Raw genomic sequence first — 22,399 nt, forward strand, 5'->3', positions numbered from 1 at the left:
CATCCTAGTTTTCCCCAATGATTATATTTTTCTTAATAGAACTGTTGTAAAATCAGGAATTGACATTGATACAATGTGTATACTTAGTCCTATATAGTTTTTTTCACAAGTGTAAATTCATGTAACTACCACCGCAACCAAGATATGTAACTATTCAGTCACCACTAAGCAAACCTTCCTACTGGGCCTACTGGGCCTAATTCGTTATTTCAAGAATGTCATATAAATGGAATCATACAGCATGTGACCCTTTGAGACTGCCTTTTTTCACTCAGCAGAGTGGTCTTGAGATCTTGAGAACATTCTGGTTGTTTCCAGTTTTTGGTTATTACAAATAAATTGCTATGAATAATTCTGTATTTTCCTTCAATCCCTTTACTTCTAACCTACTTATATCATTATATTTGAAGTGAGCCTTCTTGTAGAAAGCATATAGTTTGGACATGCTTTTTTATGTTCAATCTCTGACCTTTAATCAGTGTATTTAGACTATTTCCATTTGCTGTAATCATTGATATGATGGGGTTGAAATCTGCATTTTATTTTTTGTTTTCTGTTTGTTCTTTCTGTTTTTCCATTTCTCTATTCTCTTTTCCTGCCTTTGTTTGGGTTCCTTGAATATGTTTTAGAATTCCATTTTGATACATCAACAGCATTTTTAAGTATATTTCATAGCTTTTAAGTAGTTGTGCTAGGTATAACATTAAATGTACATAACTTATCATAGACTACCAATGTTAACATGTTTTCACTTCAAGTGAAGTACAGAAACCTTACCCCCATTTATGTTTCTTTATTCTCTTCTTGGAGCTTTTCTTCCCGGCTGTCTGCTCCTGCTTGTGTTCCTGGGTCATTGGTTTCTCCAGCTCCCCCCGTAGGATACATGAGGCAGAAAGAAAACCCAGGGAGCGAACCGCTATGTTGTTTCTTGGATGTCAAAGGACTCTTGTCAGTTTGGCTGCTTCTGCCACCTTCCAGAGTCTTTTTATGTTTGTGTTATATCCGATTTCCAGGGTTTTTAGCTATACTTAGGAAAAAGAATGGGGAAATGTACAGCTACTTCATCTTTTTGGAAGTGGAAGTTCTCTATTTTGTTTTTTAAATGTGTGAGAATAATTATACCCTAAATGTCTAGTAACAAACCAATGTTCCTTTGGTATTTTATACAGCCACTGAAATAATGGTCAGAAGACAATCTTACATGTTTATTAGGATTGAAAATGCTTAGATGACATAGTGAAAAAAGTTAGGTTAACAACTATATGGAAATATAACTATGATGCTGCTAAATGGAAAAGCCTATTATAAGAAAGAAATCTGGAAATTCCCAAAATACTGACAATGGGTATTTGAGGCATGGAATTATGACTGATTTTTTTTCCCCCTTTCATGTGCCAAATTAAAAAGAAGGCCTTGTACTTTTATAATTAAAAATAAATACATTTTATTCCTAAATTTCATCTCAGAAAGGTACACGAAGCTATCTTCTATAATATATGACATTTTTCATGGATTAGTTAATGTATTTTTTATTTAAGGAGTTAAAAATATCTTTAGCTTGTATTTATGCAAAATCAAACTGTCCGTGTGGTTTTAGACGATTATCTTTATACCAAATGGTTATTATATCAATAAACCAAAGGCTGTATTTACCATATGCTAAAGGGAATGAAACACATTCTATGTGGAGATTAGCAAGAAAGTTTTATAGACTCCTAGAATATTATAAATAAGCAGGCAGAGAGGAAATGATGAGGCAGAAATGTACTGAGGAGGTTCAGAGGCGAATGTTAGGATAGGAAAGCCTTCTTCACTTGAGTTTCGATTGGATTTCCCTGATTGGAGTGCCACCTTCTTTCCAGGATCCTGCTGGTTTCAGTCCTCCATCTGCTGTGCTGGGTGCTTAGCATTCATGCACAGCAGTTTTCGACTGTGCAGATTACATAGGCTGCACATGACTCACAGGTGTTGCTTGGTGTGCTGGTTGTACCACATGGGTTACAGGGAAGCCTGTGGAAAATCCATTTTGAGCTAAGCTTAGCAAGGGAAAGCTGGATAAAATAGCAACTAGAAAAAAATTATGCCAAAATTGCCCTACAAATTATGTTCTGTAGGATAACAGTGGACCTAAGCTTTTGTCACCCCAGGAGCCAGCATAGAACCTTTATGTTCACTGCAGCAGTGGCAGGTGAATAAAATTTTATGTATTTTCTTCACTTGGCCAGTGCCATCTTACATCCATCCCTGACTTCACTTTAATGGAAAATAGGAGCGAAGGAAGACCCCACCCCCAACCCAGTGTGAAATGTTATATATGATGTTTATTCTGCTTTAGAACTTTGATATATCTATGTATTTTTTAAACATTTCTGTTGTCATGTGATTAGCCTCAGCTGCTTTTCATTACTCTTTAAGAAGAGACCCTTTGACGCATTTGTGAGATTTGACCTTGGCCAGATCTTGGGGAAGCAGGATTCTTCTGCAAGAGCCTCTGTGACTTGGGGTATTTCGAGAGTAATTGTGTAGAACTTGCCTGCAGTCCTCACTCTCAAGGAGACCCTGGTACGTGGTGATCTCGCCCTCCAGCCGGGCCTTTGTGTCCAGCAGCACCTGGTACTCCTGGTTCTGCCGCTCCAGGTCGCAGCGGATCTCAGCCAGCTGGTTCTCCACGTTATCGATCAGGCACTGCATCTGGGCCAACTGGGTGCTATATTGGGCCTTGGTTTCTGCCACAGTGCATTCCAGAGATTCTGTCTATAGAAAGAAAAGAGTGAAAAAGGGCCCTGTAGCATAGTCCCTGGGGCCAGTAGGTCTGTTTTCAAATCCTTAGTCTACCCTTTTCTAGCAGTGTGACTTTGGGAAAATTACTTAGGTTCTCTGAGCCTCAGTCTTACTCAGTAAGAAGTGGCCAATGTAAAGTACCTGTCTCATAGGATGGTGGTGATGGTTAAATGAATTAATATGAGTAAAGCACTTAGAGTAGTGCCTGGAAAAATTTTAGGAGCTATATAAGTGTCATTACTACCAGTACTGGACCACTTGTATATTTAAGAGGAAGTGTTAAATATGGGCTTGTGACATGGAGTTGAGGGGTGTGGTGGTATAGTGTGGTTAGAAGAGGCTTTGGGATTGAACCACCTGGATTCAGCTTCTACTTTTGCCTGTTAAAAATTGTATGACCCCCTATTAGTTAATCTGAGTCTCAGTTTTCCTCATCTGTGTAATGAGGTTAGTAGAGGGATTTAACCCATCAAGTTATTGTGAGGCTTCAATAAGCATTGTGCCTCTCTTGGGGTGAATGCTCAGCTGTTAGTCACCTAGGTATTCTCTCTAGAGCATAATGTGACACACACATTCCAGATGGACTGGAACTGGTTAATGTAATCTTGCATCATGGTGTTCTTTTTGCTTTGGTGGAGTAGGATGCAGCGAAAGGTCTGGGTGGTGTGGATCCTCAGAAAGTGTAAGATAGTGGTAGAATGCAAAGTCTGAATGCCGTTCTTTGTTTCAGATATGATGGCGGGCTTGGAAAAGTGGCCTGAATCATAAGAGTTAGAACCCACCGAAGTGTGCCTGGGTGCCCTTGGCCCAGAGGCTCCTCTCTTGCTCTGCTCCAACCCTTTCCCTCTCTCCCTGTCTCTGGGAAGGGCTGAGGATCATGCTCAAGCCCCGGAGGGAAGGTCAGGGTATCCTGTTCGGATAGTATAAGCTCTTGACCCATTACTTCTGCTTCTAGCTGGGTGAACACCAGTATTTGGCAGGATGTGTGACCCTTGCACACTAGAAATTCAGACTTTCTACCAATGAACTGTGGTTCTCTCTTTTGTGTGATAGGAAGAGGGATAACATCTCAGGGCCTGATTCTTCAGTGACTAAACAACTGTCTTGCCCTTACACACCAGGCTTTGCTGTGCTTGGAGCTCAATTTCCAGAGCATTGGCTGTGCGTTTCAGTTCCAAGATCTCCATCTGGCAGCCCTGCAACTGCTCTGTGCTGGACAGCTGCTGCTGATTCAGCTCCTCTGCCTGAAACACATGCATGATTAGAGAACACAGTAAGGTGGAAGTCTGGAAGCCCGTCATTTAAAAAAAATTTTGTTATCATTAATCTACAATTACATGAAGAACATTATGTTTACTAGGGTCCCCCCTTCACCAAGTCCCCCCCAGAAACCCCATTACAGGCACTGTCCATCAGCATAGTAAGATGCTGTAAAATCACTACTTGTCTTCTCTGTGTTGCACAGCCCTCCCCGTGCACCCCCCCGGCATTATACATGCTAATCGTAATACCCCCTTTCTTCTTCCCCGCCCTTATCCCTCCCTTCCCTCCCATTCTCCCCAGTTCCTTTCCCTTTGGTAACTGTTAGTCCATTCTTGGGTTCTGTGAGTCTGCTGCTGTTTTGTTCTGGAAGCCCGTCATTTTATTGCACCAGTTGCTGACCTGCACAGCGAACCACTCTTCTGCATCTCTGCGGTTGTTGGCGAGCACCGTTTCATACTGACAGCGCATCTCATCCAGGACCTTGTTGAGATCGACAGTGGGGGCAGTGTCTAGCTCCACACTGAGTTGGTCACCAAGCTGTCCACGAAGCAAGCTGACCTCCTGAAAGTGAAAATGGGGTAAAGAATGTCACAGTCATGGGGAAAAAAATCAATTTGACATCCCAATGGCATCCCACTTCTGTTTTTTGAGTAGTGAGTAAAAGTGGGATTCAGATTCAGATTATTTAGGTTGAATCTCTTTCTATCCCTCAGTTTCTTCATCAGCAAAATGAGTATAATTTTACCTTTTCCAGAAAGTTATTGTGACAGATATGAGTTAATATACTCAAAGCACTTATAAAAATCCTTGGCCCACAGTAAGGTCTCAATAAATGCTGGCTATTACTACCATCAATGGATGTTCAAAGGGAAAATATACTATAAATATACACCATTCAGCTTTTCACTTTTTTAGCTTCATCAATATGGGATAATCATACACTTAATATTTTATGATTTGAAAAGTTCATAGATGCAGAATATTTAAAAATATTGGTCCAAATTATTTGACTAATTTGCATGATTCTTTATGCCCTTTCTGAAATGGCCTTCACACCCTGTGTTCATCAGCCTGATTTTCATACATTATGGGTTAGAGTTAGGCACGGCAGGAAGCCCCGAGGTAGGCCACTTGTGGAGTTAACCTCCTCTGCAAAGCAATGGCAGGTGAAGAGTTTGGTTCCTTCATCTGGCCCTGGCCAGGGATCATTTCACGTCGACTTCAGAGACACACCAGAATGGTCAGGCTGAAGACTAACTGTGCCTGGAGAAGTCTTGTTCTAGCTTTAGCAACCTCTCCCCAAGTTCAGTTTATATACACAACCCGAAATCTATCAGCTTAACTTTGTCACTCTTCTGTTCTTTCAGAGATTTCACCACTTTCTCACCTCTTCATGGTTTTTCTTAAGGCAAAGGAGAACTTCCTTCAGAGACTCCACATGGGCCTCCAGATCAGCTATGCACAAGGTCAGCTCACCCAGGATCCCACGCAGGCCACCAGTGTCAGTCTCTGCCAGCTGGCGAAGAGAGAGTTCAGACTCGTACCTTTCACAGCAAAAGAGATGCAGTCAGTGCTTCCTTTGCTAGACCCTGTGGGAGGAGCTGGGCGTACTGATGAATGCTGCATGGACTCAAGGAAGCCATGCACCGCAATTCCTTCCCCATCCCAGATAATGATAAATTTGAGCTGTGTGAACATTCTTAGCTTGAAAAAATACTATGTAGACAATATTTGTGGTGTGTCTGTGTGTATGTGTGTATAAGAGAGAGAGACAGAGATAGAGAGAGAGAGAGAGAGAGAGAGAGAGAGAGAGAGAGAGAGAGGGTGGTGGGTGGTGGGGAGAATGACAACCATAGTTTATTTTCAAATTCAAACTAAACTTACTTGGACCTAAAGTCATCGGCAGCCAGTTTGCAGTTGTCAAGCTGTACAGCAATTCTGGAATTCTCTGCCTTCGTGCACAAGATCTAGGAAATAAGTTATTATGTACTAAACGGCTCTTTGAAATAAACCTATCTATCTATTCATTTAACAACTATGCCATTATTTATCTTTTAGAAAGTCTTTATAAGAAAATGTGAAATAGCTTGCAGCCTGCTTTTCTTATTAACCATGTCACTTCATGGGAAAAAAAGCAATATCAATTTATAAATGAAATAGAGAAATAAAAAGGTTTAGTTTTTTAATGACCTAAGACATTTTGCAATATTCCATGGCATTTGAACTCAGATTTTCCTCCATTAGTAGTTTGTATTATGATGCTATCTCCATCCATGATAATAAGAATTCATTAGTAAGAAAGGACAGTGATTACTAGGTAAAATTATATATATATGATTAAAAAATGACATTTCCATATCTATGTTAAAAATAATATAAATTCACAGTGTTATATACAAAAGCAGATAGAGTACAGATTTTCTTCATTCTACAGATGATAAAAGTGAAGTCTAGGTAACTGAGTTTATTATGGTCACCCAGTAATTAATGGCAGCAGTGGGGCTAGTGCTGTTTCCTAACTTTTAGACCAGTGCCCCTACATCACATGACCTCTTGGAAATCCCCTTTCCCTAGTTTCCTTCCATTGAACAGCCTCTTCTAGTATAAAGATAAAGCACAGCACAGATTGGGAAGGTGAAGCATTAGGGCAGTGAGACACCAAACCTTTTGTTGGAGATCCTCAATAGTGTCAAAGTAGCACTGATAATTGGGGCCCACCGGTGGGATTTCCTCTTCACATTGTTCTCGGATCCTGCATTCTAGCTCTGCGTTCATCTCCTCCAGGTCACGCACCTTCTCCAGATAGTTGGCGAGTCTGTCATTCAGGAACTGCATTGTCTCCTTCTCGTTGCTGTTGAACGCCCCATCTTCATACCAAGCACAGTTTCCCACCGACCATGGAACATTACAATTCCCAGCAAAGGAGGATGGTGCGAGGCAACTGGTTGGCAACTGAGACCTGAATAGGAAGCCAGGGGTGTGGCATCTGGATGTAGCACTGGTGCTGGGGAGACAAATGTTTTCCATGGAACAGGTTGAAGCAAATGCACAATTGGAAGCCCTGGAACAGGATTCAGAGGAACGGCATTGTGGGGGACGGTCAGAAGTCATCCTATTAGAAGCGGAGAACAAAGACTAGTTGGAAAACTGCAGTTGCTCAACTCCAAAAATATCCTTCCTTCCTGAGACTTATATAGCCCCCCAAAATGGGTATTTACAGAATGCACCGGATGTTTTCTTTATCACTGTTGGTGCCAGTTTTCATATGAACATTCATTAGTGCTGTTTGTTGAGCAGTTTTATGCCTCATAAAAGAGACATAACTTCAGGTTACTAAATAAGGACACAATTTCTATGTGCAGTAGGATAAAATGCTTGTTTCAGAAAACCTTCATAGGAAGCATTGTCCTTTGGACCAGAATAAGGAAAGAGGGAAAAATTGGGCCAATCAGTGGTTATTACAGGTACAACTGATTATATATAAGGAAAATAATATTCCCACAGATTTTGACCCTGTACATTGAACATTCATTATGTCTCCTTTTAAAATGCCATTTATTTGCTCATGTCATCACCATAAAAGTGTTCCATGGAATCAGTAATCTTTGCAATGCTTTTTGTGGTCTTGCTGTAACTCACATGGTGGAGGAGAGAAGTGTGACAAGATTTAAAGTGTGTGTGTGTGTGTGTGTGTGTGTGTGTGTGTGTGTGTGTGTGTACACCATATCCGCCTGTGTGCAAAATGACAATTCACTATACCTAATTGATAGGCATAATTTATGCCCTCCAGGCCAAAATATAAATTGATAAACTGGTTATCAAGACCTGGAATTCTGATCTTTGATTTCCTGAAACTTGTTTTCTCCACCTTCATATGCTCATTTTTAGATCAGCAATACTACTTTTTACCTGTATTTTTAATAAGAGTGAAATACAGATTCTAAGTTAAAATCTTTCAGTCTCTTGGGAAACTAAACCCTCACTGATCACAGTTCAGGGTCAGGGGTAAGGAAGGGACCGAAGACTTTTCTTCTGAGATATACAAAGTGTTTTCTCTTATTTACTTTTGAAGGTCCCAATTTCATGAAAATTAGTAATATTAGAACTGGAGAATAGAATTCTACAATATGGGTTCCAGAACAGCAGTTCCATTGGATGAAATCCCTGGTGCAGTGCCAAGTGGATAGGGATTTGAAATGTAACTTCCTGGGGTCTCTCTTCAATTTCATCTCCTCTATGAAGCATAATCCATTTCTCTTTGCTTGGCTTTAATTGTGGTATTTATTTCATTTTCAAAGGTGTGCAGAGCAAGTTGCCTCTGGAATCTTCAAGATTAAAACCCCCCTATTCTTACAAAGTTAAAATTTTCATGATTCAGAATAAACTTAGTTTTTTGTTTTGTAATTCTGAGCATGACTCCATAGGTAGCTGATAACAAAAACAAACTAAAACTGAAATCAAACCAGGAGACCTTGAACCCTTACATGGGTTAAAATCGTCTCTTGGGATTTATTATTTGTTGAGTGGGACTGTGTTTGATTTCAGTGATTCTCTTTACATTTGAACACTTAGACTAAAAGTTCTTAAGAGTGCCAATGTTATATCTATGTTGTTCTGCAAAGGACATGAATTCAAGGATTCAAAAACATATTTGAAAATTACAGATTTCTGAAGGAACCTTATGATCCCACAGTCACCTAGTGACGAGAAGCAGTGTCTTGATTGTCCATCATATGTTCCAGCTCATTAAGATGCAGCTATATGTCATTGTTTTAAAGGAAGTGCAGGTAATGTAAGAAATATTTCCTTTTTTCTTGAGCTAGTTTCTATTCGTAAAATGTTCATTACTGGCTGTATGTATACATAGGGCAGGAGTGTTTATTTAGGGCTTAATTAATGAGTAGTACGTTGTATGGTGATCTACAACTGTGTTTCCATCTTAGAATATGGAAACTGTCCAGAATTCATTCTTATGGCATACCATCCTAAGAAGAAGAGAGAACTTTGGGAATAGAGAAAAATTAAAAGATGCTGTAAAGGTCATGGTACAAAGACATGGTTGTTTCTTTTTTATAATGTGCTGTTACCTCAGAAGGTCCACTTACTGCTGGCAGACCATCTTTGTAAATACACATCTGTTGTTTGTCACTCTCCACTTATGAAATACAAACTTCCTGGCTTAGTAAATTTAGCCTTCCTTAATCTGGTGCCAATTTACATTTCTAGGCTAATTTCTGGGTATTTTCTTTCACAAACCCGAGACTCCAGCCATCCTTCAAGCTTTGTCGGTGCTGATTCTTGGTCTAATGCCCTTTTACCATCCTTTTCCTGAATGAACTCAGGTGTCAAGGCTCAGCTGAAATGGCATTTAACCACCTCACATTGAGATGGGGGCATTTTCCATAGCACTTTGCGCATACCTCCACTATAGCAGTTGTTACATTGCTTTTAACGTGTTCAGTATTTTTATGTTTATTGGTCTTCTTTTTCAACAGTGTACTTTTTCAGACATGTGTGTCTTATTTATCTTCCTACCCTCACTACTTGGAACATAATATAATAGGCCCTTAATAAATGTTTGCTAAAAATATAACCACTTGGCTTACAGAGGTTTCTGTGTTGACACATGACTCCGTATAAAAACACTTTAGCACTGAAGGACAAGGAAAATTGGTGGACAAAGAATACTGTCCTAGTGGTCATAATATTTACATTCTAGTTCCAATACTGTTACTGACCAACTGTATTGTCTTCTAGTCCTGCAACCCCTCTGGGCTTTAGTTAGTCTTTGCTCACATGTATGTTTTAAAAGTTGGGGTGTCCATTGTGCGGTCTGAACCCTTCCCTGCTCAGGGAGAAACTCTGAGTTTTGAATTTCCTCCCGGCTGTGGGTTGCTGCACTGACTGGGGCTGGAGTTTATGGGGAGACTGTGTCCCAGTCTCTCCTACCCACTTTGAAGTGGTTTTCTTCTTGTTTCTCCTCTATGTGTAGTTGTCACTCAGCCATGACTTTACGTTTTTTAAAGAGAAAATTGTTCTATATGTACGTGTAGACTTAGAGTGTCCATGGGAGGAGGTAAGTTCAGGATCTTCTAGTCATGCTTCTGAACTGGAACTCAGAAGTGATCTTTCAGACAATTTTTTATCAGCTCTGTTTACCCAAAAGGATTTTCATTTTCCTTTCAGTTTTGGAAGTTGTTTTGCAAACTGTAGAACTCTGGGCTAATACTTTTTTTCCTTTAGGACCTTAAAAATGTCCTCTTACTTCCATTTCATCTGAAAAGAAGTCAGATATCCTTTTTCTCTTTGCTACACTTGATTTAATGTGTATTTTTCCCCCTTATTGTCTTAATCTTTGTTACTCACTTATTCTGTTATTCAGTTTGACTATGATATATATCTAGGTGGTACATGTGTCTGTGTTTAGGTTGTGTTTATCCTTAATGAGGTTTGTTGAAATTCTTGAATTTGTAGGTTAAAGAAATGTATCATTCAATTTGGAAAATTTTCATCCTTTTCTCCCCAAATTTTTCTGCCCCACTTTCTTTCTCCTATCATTCTGGACCTCCATTTCTTGTGTGTTGGGCCACTTGCTACTGTCCCACAGCCTGCTCAGGATCTGGTCATTTTTTTCAATCTTCCTTTTCAATGTTTAGTTTTGATAATTTTTATCTAGTAAGATTATTTTGAGCTCTCTTAATTCCTTGACCTCACCTCTAATTGGCAGTTTCCAATGTGATATTAAAGCCATTCTATTGAATTTTTTATTTCAGATTGTACTCTTAATTCTAGAATTTTCATTTGTTTCTTTCTTATTAAATTTAAATAATTTCAATCTCAATTTAATTTGTTATTAATTCATTAAATAAAAACTTAAAATTCCACTTTTCTGGTGTGATTACTCATCTTGTCCACTCTTTCCCTTTCACATCTTGTTCATCTTTTCCTTTATATCCATGAAAATATTTCTAATAATTGCTTTAAAATCCTTGTCTGCTAATTCTAGCAGCTGTGTATCTGTAGACCTATTTGTATTGGCTGCTTTTTCTCTTGATTATGGGTGCTTTTTTTCCTTGCTTCATATGTCTCTTTAAATTTCCAATTATATGCTGTTCATTCTGGATGATATATTTTAGGAAGTCTTGATTATATTGAAGAGTGTTTTGAGTGTTGAGTTTTGTTCTGACAGGAATATAATCACTGGAAGATCCTCTTGGTCCTCTCATGCTTGGTTTTAGACTTTTTAAGGGCAGGTATAATTTGGAGTGTTCTTTAGTCAAGGTTGTGATCTTTTACTCTTTTGGTGTGTCTGACACATCAACTGAATACCTGAGGTCCTCAGAGAGCTTTTCCATTCTGGATGGGTTAGAATTTCAATGTCTTCAATTGAATGACTTCTGGTATCTCTACTCAGCTCTTTATCCCCCAGCAGCCACTTTATGCTAATCTCATGGACATGAGGGCTTGCATGCAACCAAACCCTCTGAAAGTACTTCGTAAGAACTTTTATACAGACTTCTGTACCTTCCCTCATACATTTTCTACTCTTTAACACTGTTGTGCAAATTCCAGCTGCCTAAACACCCTTTAAATATGCCACTTGTGCCTCAAACATGATGTATTTAGAGCAGAACACAGTATTTCCTTTTTTCTTTCTTCTCTGCTTCCATGCTTAATTGTGCCATAGCCCTACTGCCTAATCTGTCTCTCCCTTTCATATCCTTTTGACCAGGAGCTCTAGTCAATTTATCTTTGATTATGTCTTTCTCCTCTTTATCAGCATGGCAGCAATCTTAGTTTCTTAATTATTTTCAATTTTGTGGTACCTCAGCACTTGAGTAATACTACTAGCAGAATACTTATATTTCTTATTTTAATACAATGCCTAGCATTCAATAAATAATTGTTAATTTTATGAAGCAATGAATACATACTGTATGTATCCACCTGACCGGCCAGTCAGCTTATTTAGAGCGGGGACAATAAAATACGGGCACATAATAAGCATTTAATAAATACTAAATGAATATGGTGTTATGTTAATTTTTTGCATTAATAGATCAGATCACCTGGATTATTTGATATATATGTCACATTTAGTCTCTGGATCATGTTTAGTATTTCCCAATCTGCCTTAAACCATTCTTTTGGGGGAGAACAAGTTAGGGAAAGTCTACTTTGAAGTATACTGATGTACTGGACCATATTATATGCAAGGCGATTTAGTTTTATTAAAACAACAAGAACAACAAAAGCAAGAAATATTTATCTGTACTGCTACCACCGTTTTCAGTTTTGCAGGTGTTTTCAAATTTTCTTAAAATGCTGACTTTTGGAATTAAGAAATACATTGAATGAATTAACAGAAATAAAATAATTGTAGACATTTGTGCTATGCCAGAGATGTAAAATTTATTAGGATTATCATGAAGAAGTGCTTCAATTTCCAGAAAGATACCACCCAAAGCTGGAAACAGAATTCCCAAAGCACCCAAAGAAAGATATACTTTGATATGAAGGAGGTGAACAACTTTGGCAAGCTAATGGGTGTCTACCTGCTCAAATTGCCCTTGATTACTGATATCTACTACATGGCCATTGAAAATCTCTTGGTTTCTTTTGGTGGGGGGTTGTCAGTGAGAGTGCCATCCTTGTTCCAGTTTTGAAAGCTGAGTGAATTAGTTGCCGGTACTGAGACAGGTGAACACTAAAGCTTCTGGGTTGACTGTTTCAACGTCACGCTCTGTCAAAAGCAGCCGTCGGTCAGCAGCTAGGGAGGCAGGGCTCGCAGGTGGGCTGGGTGAAGGTCGTGAGGTTGAGGGTCTCCAGGCCTGGGGTGGGCTGGGCAGAGTTGAGCAGGAAGCAGGTGGGCACACAGGGCTGAGGGATGTAGCAGGGTGGGGGGCAGGTGTCGCAGCAGGTTGGCTCCAGTAGCCAAGTGGTGTGTGAGCAGGTGCTGGGCAGGCAGACTCCGCACCGGCAGCTCTTGTCAGCGGAGCAGATGGTGGTGGCAGGGCCGGTGGGGACGCTGCAGCAGTAGGAAGCACAGCAAGCCATGGCGTTGGGAATCTGGTCTGCTTTTGGTTCCTTGGAAGAAGGTGAGGTTTTGGGATGCAAATGCCTCCTCTTGCTTTGCAGCTCTTATATACTCTCCCCAGTGGGGTGTTGGTCCAACCAGAAGGCTTCTTTCCTGGTTCTTGTGTATGTTAGTGTGCCCATTAACCTTTGATTGGTTTGACATTTAGATGCTTTTAAAGAGTCTCTATTCTCCTAATTAACATTTATTTGAGTTCCTTGCTAAATCTGAACAGATTACTTTTGCTGTTTGTCACTGGAACCCAAGCTTTATGAGTTATCACCAAAGGCTTGTGCCATTATAATGCCAACAGCAGCCATGCTGGGGAATATTGCACAAGTGTGCACTATAGTATGCAGGTCTCTTCCCAGCACTTGTCAGTGTTCATTCTTTTTACTTTTATCTGTACTAACTGGGCTGATAAAGTATTCTTGTTTTAAAGTGTTGAACTTAATTTTAGTAACTGTCCCTTAGCTTTGGGCCTTTTTAAAATTGAGATATAATTGACACACAACATTGTATTAGTGTAGTTTTGGGGCTTTTGAGATCAAACTTGCATTAATATGGAGACATATGCTATTGAGAAATATGGGCAGATTTTTAAAAAACACCTATTTCCATTTCTGACTATAAAATATTATGTATTCATTACAATTTTGAGCAATATAGAAAAGTACAAAGGAACAAGGAAAATAACTCAAGCATAATGTTATCATCAAGAGAAATTTTCTGTTAATATTTATAAATATCCTTCTAGTCATTTTTCTATAAATTACTTATCATTTTATTATATTTCTAGGATCATTTTTTACATTCTATTCTGTAACTTAGCAATTTGCTTAAGCATGTTATTTTTCATGTTTCCTAGCATTTATCATGTAATGGTACTGCTAAGTTACTTAAAAATTTCATGTTATTAATCATTTACATTATTTTCCTTTTTTTCTATAATTTTGACAATAGTAACAATTGTGTATATAAATCTTTATGCACATTTCTGACCATTTCAGACACAGAAGTAATTATTGAAGCAAGTGTTGTTTAACAATATTTTAAGGCCTTCAGTATTCTTTGCTATACTGCAGAATGGTTCTATTTACCTATTTCTTTCTATTTATTATTCCCACCAGCTGTGTTTGAGAATCCCTGTTTCCCTATACTTTTGATGTGTATTTTACTTGAAAAGTGGTAGCCAATTTGGTGGGTGAAAAATGGAATTTCATTATTGTTGCATTTGTAATTCTTTTATAAGTAGTTAGGTTAAAAGAGTCTTTCCTATGTCCATTGGCCTTTGTCTTTCAAGCTACAAAGTGGCTGCTTTGTTTCCTTCACTGCTAAGTGTGGGAAAGTTGAAGTTGTAGTTTATGTCCATGTATAAACTCAAAGAACAATTTAGGACAGTGATACTACTATGCAAATGAATTGCTTCCAGTGGAAAGTGAAGTCGTGTGCTGATGCTAATTTGTCCACATTTGATATTTTTCAGTGTTTTTCTGTTGTTGCTCAATGTAGTGAATTTTCTCCCCAAATCAAATGTATCTGCCATAGAAAAGACTTCAGTTCCAGTACCCTGTTTGAGCTTCAGTCATGGTCCAGTATTTAAGAGGGAACACGGAGGGCTCCTGTCTAGGATCATCCTGATGCATCAAACCATTTCCACTCAACTTTGATTCCCTTGTCCTTCAAGCTATGATTCTTCTCACTGTCTTCCCACCTCCTGCCTTAAGTGTACTTGTGCATCAGTGCCTGATGGTGGGCGTATCTGTGTGGTTTTTTGTGGGGGATGTGTAGATTCCAGAGGACCCCGTTAAGAATCAGAAGAGCTCTTAGTGGTCCCAGTGCTGCTGACTAACTTCCCCGTCACAGCAAGTAACTCACTTTTTGGAGCCTCATCTTTCTCCTCTGCAAAGTAAAGGTAATGATGTCTACATTCTTCCATTCAGAAGATTATTGTTAAAAACCAAATGTAGGACTGGTTGAGATCGAGCTACCTGTTATGTGGTTCAAAAGGTAAGTTTAAATTACGTGTCAGAGATGACTAAACATTTTATTTTTAGAAACAAAGGGTATGTTTTTCCTTTAAGCGAATGTGGGAAAAACATGGTGTTTCTTGATTAGACGATAGATTTTCAAAGTGCTGAAAGTCTACACACACACCTAGGAACTTGCCCGGTTTTAATTATATAGTTCTATAGCCAGTGAGGTTGTCTGTGACAGGGAAGATGTAAATTAAAAGATTGATAATTAAAAGAAACAATTAAAAGCAAAATATGACTCTGTTTCTTTCTTCAAATCTCCTGTTGCTTTGAGGTTGCAGTTTAAATTCCTTTTGCCTGGGGACCCCACCTCAGGGTCTTTGCATTTCTTCTCTTCCCTTCCCTGCATCCTCTCTCCCCATCTTCAGTGCCCCCAATTTGTGGTTCGTAAACTGCTGTTCTGTCTGGAAGAATCGTTCTCCACCTCTCCTGCCTCATCACCTTTGAATGCTTAGCCGGGACAGCTTGGAGGCTTTCCATTACCATCTCCCACCCTGACTCTGAATCACTTCATCTGGGTTTAAGTTACCTTTTCTGCTTGCATGGCATGCTGCTCCCATCTCGGCCACAATGGAAATCACACAGTGTTACAGGAACATTCACATGACCTGTGCAGAGCACATACATTGTGATGGCAGTAACTTGTTCTCTTCACCAGATTTGAGAGAAACTTGAGGGCACTTTAGGTAATAACATTTCTTTTATCTTTATTCTCCTAGCACAGATATAGTGCCTGGTACACGGCAAGAATTAGGGAAATATTGGCCAAATGAAGGAGTTAGATGGATGAAATCCCTGGTTGACAGTATCCTAGGTTGCATCCCATCTACCCCATGGCTTCTAAGTTCTGTTCATTCAAAGTTGAACTACTGACAAGCCTATGAGATCCTCTGAGAAACCCCTCTCTGGAGAGACTGACAGGCACGCTGAGAACATTTAGAAACATGTTTGTGTAAAGACATTTGTTTCGCCCCTTCCTTGACCTGCTTTTTCTCTTTCATAGCATTCTTTTGGTTTTAGCTTGATGCTTTCTCATTGACTTTTGTCACATTTTGACTTGTCTTTTTATGTGTATTATACATATAGTGTATTGAATACATATGATATTACATATTGGTATAATATATATATATTACATATATAGTGTGTGTGTGTGTGTGTGTATAATCTCTCTAAGGCTGTGTAAAGGACAGCCTGCTCAAGATTAAACTAAGTAGGTTGGTAATATGAGTAAAATTAAGCAGTAGATTAAATCATATTGAATCAGAGTTTAGCTCAAGTTCTCTGCCTATCACCCCAAAATTCTACTTATTACTTGGGTAGAACTTCTGTGCTTGGTATGGTGGTAATAGAGCTATATTTCTAGGGCCTTGCTGTTAAGAGTTGACCACTTTAAATTCTCACGAAGGGAAAATGAAGCTGAAATTGGTATGTCTGCTAAGTGACCCAGATCTTAGAATTGAATACATGTCACTTTTAATCTGTAAGCCAATATATCCTTTTCTATTAAAACTTGATGTGATGCTTTTGTTAAGATTCTTATTACACTTTGTTTCTCTTGCATATTTTTAATTAATATAATGGGATTTATTAAGCTTCTGGTTCTATTAGTAGTGGAGGCTCTGTGATGTGGTAGAAATAATTGGGCTTTAAAGTCAGGCATATACTAACTTGATGACTTTGAGAATGTTGAAAAACACTTAAAGCTTCATTTTTCTCATCCTCTAATGCTGTTTTAAGGATTTTGTGAGTTAATTCATGTGGTTTACCTGGCAAAGTGTAGGTAAATAAGTGTTGACTCACCCCAACATTGTATTTGTCTGAGGAAGAGGAGAGGAGAAGGTGAACATAAAAAAGAACCAATTTCAAGTAGCAAAGGAAATTCCAGTCATTCCTTCGATAGATTTTTTAAAAAATAACATAATGATCTTTACCTTTCTTTAAATGAAAGACATATATTAAAAACTCTAACATAAACAAAGAACACATCTTGCCAGAGAAATAAAGTTTATTGGAAAACCCATCAAGAATTTTTTTTCCTCTATGAAAATACCCAATACAAGAAATGGGACCCCAGAAGCAACATAACCAAGAACTACAGTCTGAGGTCTTACAGCTTTCTGTAATATTTTGATAATAGATGACATTCAGCAAAATAAATGTGAAAAAGTCTTAATTTCCTTTCCATTATAATGAAAGGTAGGTTTTCCTTATTTAGGCCATTTGGTCTGCCTCCACATCTGATCTATGCCTGAGCCAAGTGAAAACTGAATAGACAGCTTCTGGGTTCTTCATGGTGAGGCTCCGAGCAGAGCAGCCGTCGGTCAGCAGCAGCTTGGGAGGCAGGGCTCGCAGGTGGGCTGGGTGAAGGTCGTGAGGTTGAGGGTCTCCAGGCCTGGGGTGGGCTGGGCAGAGTTGAGCAGGAAGCAGGTGGGCACACAGGGCTGAGGGATGTAGCAGGGTGGGGGGCAGGTGTCGCAGCAGGTTGGCTCCAGTAGCCAAGTGGTGTGTGAGCAGGTGCTGGGCAGGCAGACTCCGCACCGGCAGCTCTTGTCAGCGGAGCAGATGGTGGTGGCAGGGCCGGTGGGGACGCTGCAGCAGTAGGAAGCACAGCAAGCCATGGCGTTGGGAATCTGGTCTGCTTTTGGTTCCTTGGAAGAAGGTGAGGTTTTGGGGATGCAAATGCCTCCTCTTACTTAGCAGCTCTTATATACTCTCCCCAGTGGGGTGTTGGTCCAACCAGAAGGCTTCCTCTCATTTTTGTTTATGCTACCCTTTTCCACTGGGTTCTCTAATCAGTTTGGTATTTATTTGTCCATTGAGACTTTCCTCTCTTATTAACTAATCAGTTTTTTGACTCATTGACTTGTTATTTTTGTCATAAGATGGTCACATTTTGTTTTCACAGGATATTGGAACGCCAACCCTTTTGTGAATTATGGATAATCAGGCCAAGTTTATACTTTCAGCTATAGTTTCAGGAGTTAAATTCTTCTCCTTATTTTTTATTTCCTTTTAGTTTTAAATAATAAGCATCACATGATGTGATTTTTAATTACTAATATGCAACTCACTGAATAATTGGACTGTTTCTACTCAAGTCAGCAAGGACATGGCTACTTACAGATGAATGTTGCAAATACTATATACATCTAAGACATATTTATTGATGATATAATTCAGGTACTATTGAACAAGCAAGGACAGCTAGAATGGTATAAAGGGAAACCCCTTTTCGTTACCTTTAATATATCTATAGTGAGTTTCCAAAGGATGTATTATTCTATTTTTTTTTCAAATAAAAGACAGTCTCTATTTCTCAAAGTTGTGCCAATCCTGTAGTGAGCCAAAGTGTAAATTCACTGGAAGGAAAGGTCCACACAGTTGCTATCTTTTGTTAAATATTCCATTAAAAGAAAGTCACCGTAGTCTTCATTAATTTTCACATGAATAATAAACTTATTTTAAAATAAGATGAAGTAGGAACTAAAAGGCAAAACAATAAGATACACAAAAGAACAGTGGATTCTGGAAAGGGATCTGACCCAGTGTGACTTAGAACTATAGCATTATGGAAATCATTTTTCACTGACTCACTCCCTACTTTGCATATTTAATTGTTTTCATATCTCGAGTGTTCAGTTAGGCTGTAAATTCCTTTGAGGAATGCTTTGAACAACATTCTTCACCTCATTCGGGATTGATTTGCCTTGGCAGATGAGGAATTTGGAACAAATACTCCCCAGTGCGTCATATTCTATAATTTCCGCATCCTTACATAATTCCGTATGATCAGCACAAAACTATTCAGGTAGTAGGATCTGAATTGTGTAATGTGGTGGATGGCAAATGGCTGTTGAATAAACAAAGTGTAGAGTCCTTGTGGGTTGTTTGTGAGGGGACTTTACCAAAATCCAGTTTGGCTTGCTTCAAAGCAAAGAAAACTGGCTAAAACAAATCAGTAGGAAATCCTAACTGTCACTGGTGAGTGAGCCTCCTACATGTTAGAAGAACTTGTTAGTGAAGTTGGCTTTCTTCTCACTTAAATATCGATATGTGAGATAAAGCACATCAAATAGAAATGAAGGTTAGCATTTTCTATATGCTTTACACCTCTGTGACTGTGATCAGATTATTTCTTAAAATGTTCTTCCCTGGTTCTCTACCTCTCAAATCCTGCTCACCCTTCAGGTTTCAGCTCAGATGACCATGAAGAAACTTCAGGTGGTTCTTCTTGATATTCTCCTTCTTTGCTTTTACAAAATGTTCTGCCTGTCTTTTCACTTAGACCTCACTTCATTCTGCTGTATATTATACTTGATCATTTATATTTGTCTTTCTCACTTTAAAGGCAAACTTCTTGAAAGTGGGAATCATGTCTTAACCGTTGTCTCTGTCAACCAGTAGCATAGAGCAACTGTCTGCCTGGAGCACAGTACACAGTTCATAAATGTTTATTGAATTGGATTGAGTTACAGATTAGAATTAAAAAAAGGTATGTATTTACTTTTAGAATAGGACTTAGAATAACTTCTTATAATAACACTTTACATACACAGAGTGATTTATTTAATTTGTGAAGGGCTTTATAGTTATCAAAACAGTTTTACAGTAAAATCTTCACCTAAATGATACAATGAAAAAAATATGGCTCAGCTCAGTCATTAGGGTCCCTTCTGTGAGTATCTTGATCTCCAATTGCCAGTTTCTTAGCCTCTTTAAGGATGTATGTGAAGTACTTAAAGAGACAGGAAAAAAGTTAAAAGTAGGTGCTGACCTTGGAATTTAAAATGATTCTAAGCTTAGAGCTTAATGTAATTTATTATCCAGGCAATTTTCTCCAAGTATTTACATAACCCTGTGAGGCCTCCTTTTGGCTATGAGATTTATGTTGATGTCATCAGAAAGTGTAATTCTACTGGACATATTTATAAGTTCGTGATGCATGCATGTGTGAGGAGTCATTGGTAATTACAGCACTGAACATTGAGACAGTACCTGGTTTGGGAAACAGTGGTGTTTATTTAGTTTTAAAGTAGGGAGGCCCATGATAGCATTTTTCCCACTTCTCAATTGAAATACTTTTCAAAACATGGAAAGAATAGGTCTGGAAAACTGAAGGCCCAAGGTCAGAACATTTTCTTACACAGCTTCTTATTACAGGCCATTTGCTGCGCAGCACTTAATGGCAATTGCAGTGCCTTAGGGCAATGTAGGCAAGCTGAATCATCATCTTTGGCTAGCAGATGGTGTTTCACACTCATAGGGCTGGACGCAGGTTGTGACAGGAATCCCGCTCAGGTTTGGGGGTAGGGTGGCAGCTGCTGAGCAGCCAACATGATGGCACGTAGCAATCAGGCACCAAGCAAGGCGTGAGGCAGGTGTCACAGCAGGTGGGTTGAAGGAGGCTGATCTCGTGGGGGCAGGTGCTGGGCAGGCGGACTCCACGCTGACAGCATATGTCAGAGGAGCAGATGGTGGCAGCAGGGCTGGTGGGGACGCTGCAACATCCTTGGAGACCAGACTGACAGCATGACTGTGGAGCAGGCAGATATCTATTGCTGGGGGAGGTTTTCTTCTACTAAGTGTCCTCTATGGGTCTTTTATACACACTTGTCTCAGGGAATGTGGCTTCTGCCCATCAGATTGTTCCCTGTTGTTGTTTGTATAATCCCACACAAATACCTCCCTAACTTCTTATTTCTCAGCCACAGGATGCGCTCCTCTTCAGTTCTAGTTGGTTATGTTGTTGCATTCAAACTTGCTTCCTGTTGCAGTTTCCAAAGGGTGTCAGTATAAGGTTCTCCACTTACTCAATCACAGGAAAATATATCAATATGTAATCTGACTTTTCTTTTTTTTAACCAACTAGAATTTGTTCTTACAACAATCACTGCTGAGTATAAAGAATCAAGAGTGATTTCCCTGAGCAGTAAGAAATGATCCCTCTCAAAATGTGTGCCCTGAATATGTTGGGGAAGTCAAAATCTGTGGGACTTGTTTTCTACCAGATTAACCTTGCTGTTTTTTCATGGAGCTGAGGGAATAAATGAATATTGAAGATGTGCAACATGATCTTGATTGGGAAGTTCAGAGCCTGCTAGATGTTTGTCTTTACTAAATCACTACATTATCTATATATGCAGTTATGTGAAAATATAAGTAAGCCCTCAGTTTGACAAAGGACATGATTTTCTTTAACCACAAGTCAGAACATATTAAGACATAGTTTCATGAGATTAAAAATGAATTTGTATTTCTTTGCAAAACAGCATGAAAAGTTCTTTCAGTTCAGGAAAACCAAACTGCCCACCTGCCTATTCCACTTTTCAAAACTGCTGCCAAAGCTGATAATCACCTCCTATCAAACTTTAGACAGGTACCTTCCTCCCACTTCCATTCAGTTGTAGTGTTAACATGTCATGGCCAAAGCTAGGATGTAAGTACAAGAAAGGAGACTGGTCAGGAAATCCACTTATAAGTATTTATTGACTCTCTAGCATATTGTGAACAGTGTGGTAGAGATAGGAAAACAGAAGACACAGTGCCTGTCCTCTGGGAGTATGTAGTCTGATGGGAAAGGCTAGAATCCCTTTGCGTGGGATTCAAACAACGCAGAATTAAGTACATGATGGAGTAGTGGGAAGAGCTTCAGAGCTAGGTTTCAAACCTGATTAAAAACTTATACAGTGTGAGATCTAGCTCAAGGTACTTAATCATTTTGGGTCTTAATCTCCTCAAGGACAAATTTGGGAAAAGTGATAATCACCTACTATAGTCTGATTGCAAGAGTTAAGTAAAGATTAAATGAGAATTGCTTATTCAGATCATTTGCCATTGTGTGTAGCACAATGGAGTTATCTAATAAACGGCAGTTTCTCCTCTGGGTACTGTGAGAACTTCCACAAGAGGGAAAGATGGTTGAAATGGCCAAAGAAGCCTTCATGGAGGATTTGGGTTAAGTTGTTTTAATTACAAATGCTTAGGAAAGAGGTAAGTGCCTTTTGGGTGAAGAGAACAATAACTTCCTCTGTGACGTGTTTTGTCCCTACTTCAGGCCCCGCCTCTAGTAGAACTGTTCGTGCCCTCCTCTGTGCCCATATCCACCCATAAAACTTTGCTGCATTTTTGTACACATGTTGGTTCTCTTTACTAGGATGTAATCTCCTTCGAAGCAGGGACTGTATCTTATTTTTCTTGGTTTCTCCAGTACCTAGCCATAGAGCCTGGATCCTAGGCTGGA

The 22,399-nt window shown here is 39.2% G+C and overlaps 3 protein-coding genes and 1 long non-coding RNA gene across 6 annotated transcripts in view; 1 reads left to right on the plus strand and 3 right to left on the minus strand.

Annotated features, from left to right (window-relative positions):
* Positions 1 to 6,964, plus strand: part of LOC140849143 (uncharacterized) — a 117,737-nt gene extending 110,773 nt beyond the window's left edge. Inside the window, exons 2-5 of one of the 3 annotated variants that reach the window (XR_012130768.1) lie at positions 3,903 to 4,054; positions 4,345 to 4,622; positions 5,412 to 5,510; positions 6,829 to 6,964. This is a non-coding gene — a long non-coding RNA (uncharacterized lncRNA). Of the gene's footprint in view, positions 1 to 3,902; positions 4,623 to 5,411; positions 5,511 to 6,828 lie in introns of all 3 variants that reach the window. The other 2 variants (XR_012130766.1, XR_012130767.1) reach the window with 2 other exon arrangements.
* On the minus strand, positions 1,294 to 7,323 carry KRT40 (keratin 40). The gene is made up of 7 exons (XM_037022648.2): positions 6,709 to 7,323; positions 5,929 to 6,011; positions 5,432 to 5,588; positions 4,444 to 4,605; positions 3,900 to 4,025; positions 2,534 to 2,754; positions 1,294 to 2,010 (listed from the first exon to the last, which is right to left on the minus strand). Exons 1-7 carry the CDS (start codon positions 7,153 to 7,155, stop codon positions 1,911 to 1,913), a joined length of 1,296 nt encoding a protein of 431 aa, XP_036878543.2. The 5' UTR covers positions 7,156 to 7,323; the 3' UTR covers positions 1,294 to 1,910.
* Positions 7,324 to 12,250: 4,927 nt separating this feature from the next.
* On the minus strand, positions 12,251 to 13,171 carry LOC118973219 (keratin-associated protein 3-3). The gene has a single exon (XM_037022687.2). The coding sequence runs from the start codon at positions 13,099 to 13,101 to the stop codon at positions 12,808 to 12,810; it is 294 nt and encodes a 97-aa protein (XP_036878582.2). The 5' UTR covers positions 13,102 to 13,171; the 3' UTR covers positions 12,251 to 12,807.
* Positions 13,172 to 17,146: 3,975 nt separating this feature from the next.
* LOC108387899 (keratin-associated protein 3-3) lies at positions 17,147 to 17,849 on the minus strand. The gene has a single exon (XM_017646274.3). It carries the CDS (start codon positions 17,775 to 17,777, stop codon positions 17,481 to 17,483), a length of 297 nt encoding a protein of 98 aa, XP_017501763.2. The 5' UTR covers positions 17,778 to 17,849; the 3' UTR covers positions 17,147 to 17,480.
* Between the last annotated feature and the right edge of the window lie 4,550 nt (positions 17,850 to 22,399).

This window comes from Manis javanica, chromosome 4 (assembly GCF_040802235.1).
Source record: "Manis javanica isolate MJ-LG chromosome 4, MJ_LKY, whole genome shotgun sequence".
NCBI lineage: Eukaryota > Metazoa > Chordata > Mammalia > Pholidota > Manidae > Manis > Manis javanica.

Bases quoted from the DNA above. Each gene is read 5' to 3' on its own strand.
- KRT40 (XM_037022648.2), bottom strand. From the start codon at position 7,155: ATGACTTCTGACCGTCCCCCACAATGCCGTTCCTCTGAATCCTGTTCC. The intron at 4,606-5,431 runs GTGAGAAAGTGG...TTTCACTTTCAG, and splicing joins TTAAGAAAAACCATGAAGAG to GAGGTCAGCTTGCTTCGTGG. The intron at 4,026-4,443 runs GTCAGCAACTGG...CATGTGTTTCAG, and splicing joins AAGAGTGGTTCGCTGTGCAG to GCAGAGGAGCTGAATCAGCA.
- LOC118973219 (XM_037022687.2), bottom strand. From the start codon at position 13,101: ATGGCTTGCTGTGCTTCCTACTGCTGCAGCGTCCCCACCGGCCCTGCC.
- LOC108387899 (XM_017646274.3), bottom strand. From the start codon at position 17,777: ATGGCTTGCTGTGCTTCCTACTGCTGCAGCGTCCCCACCGGCCCTGCC.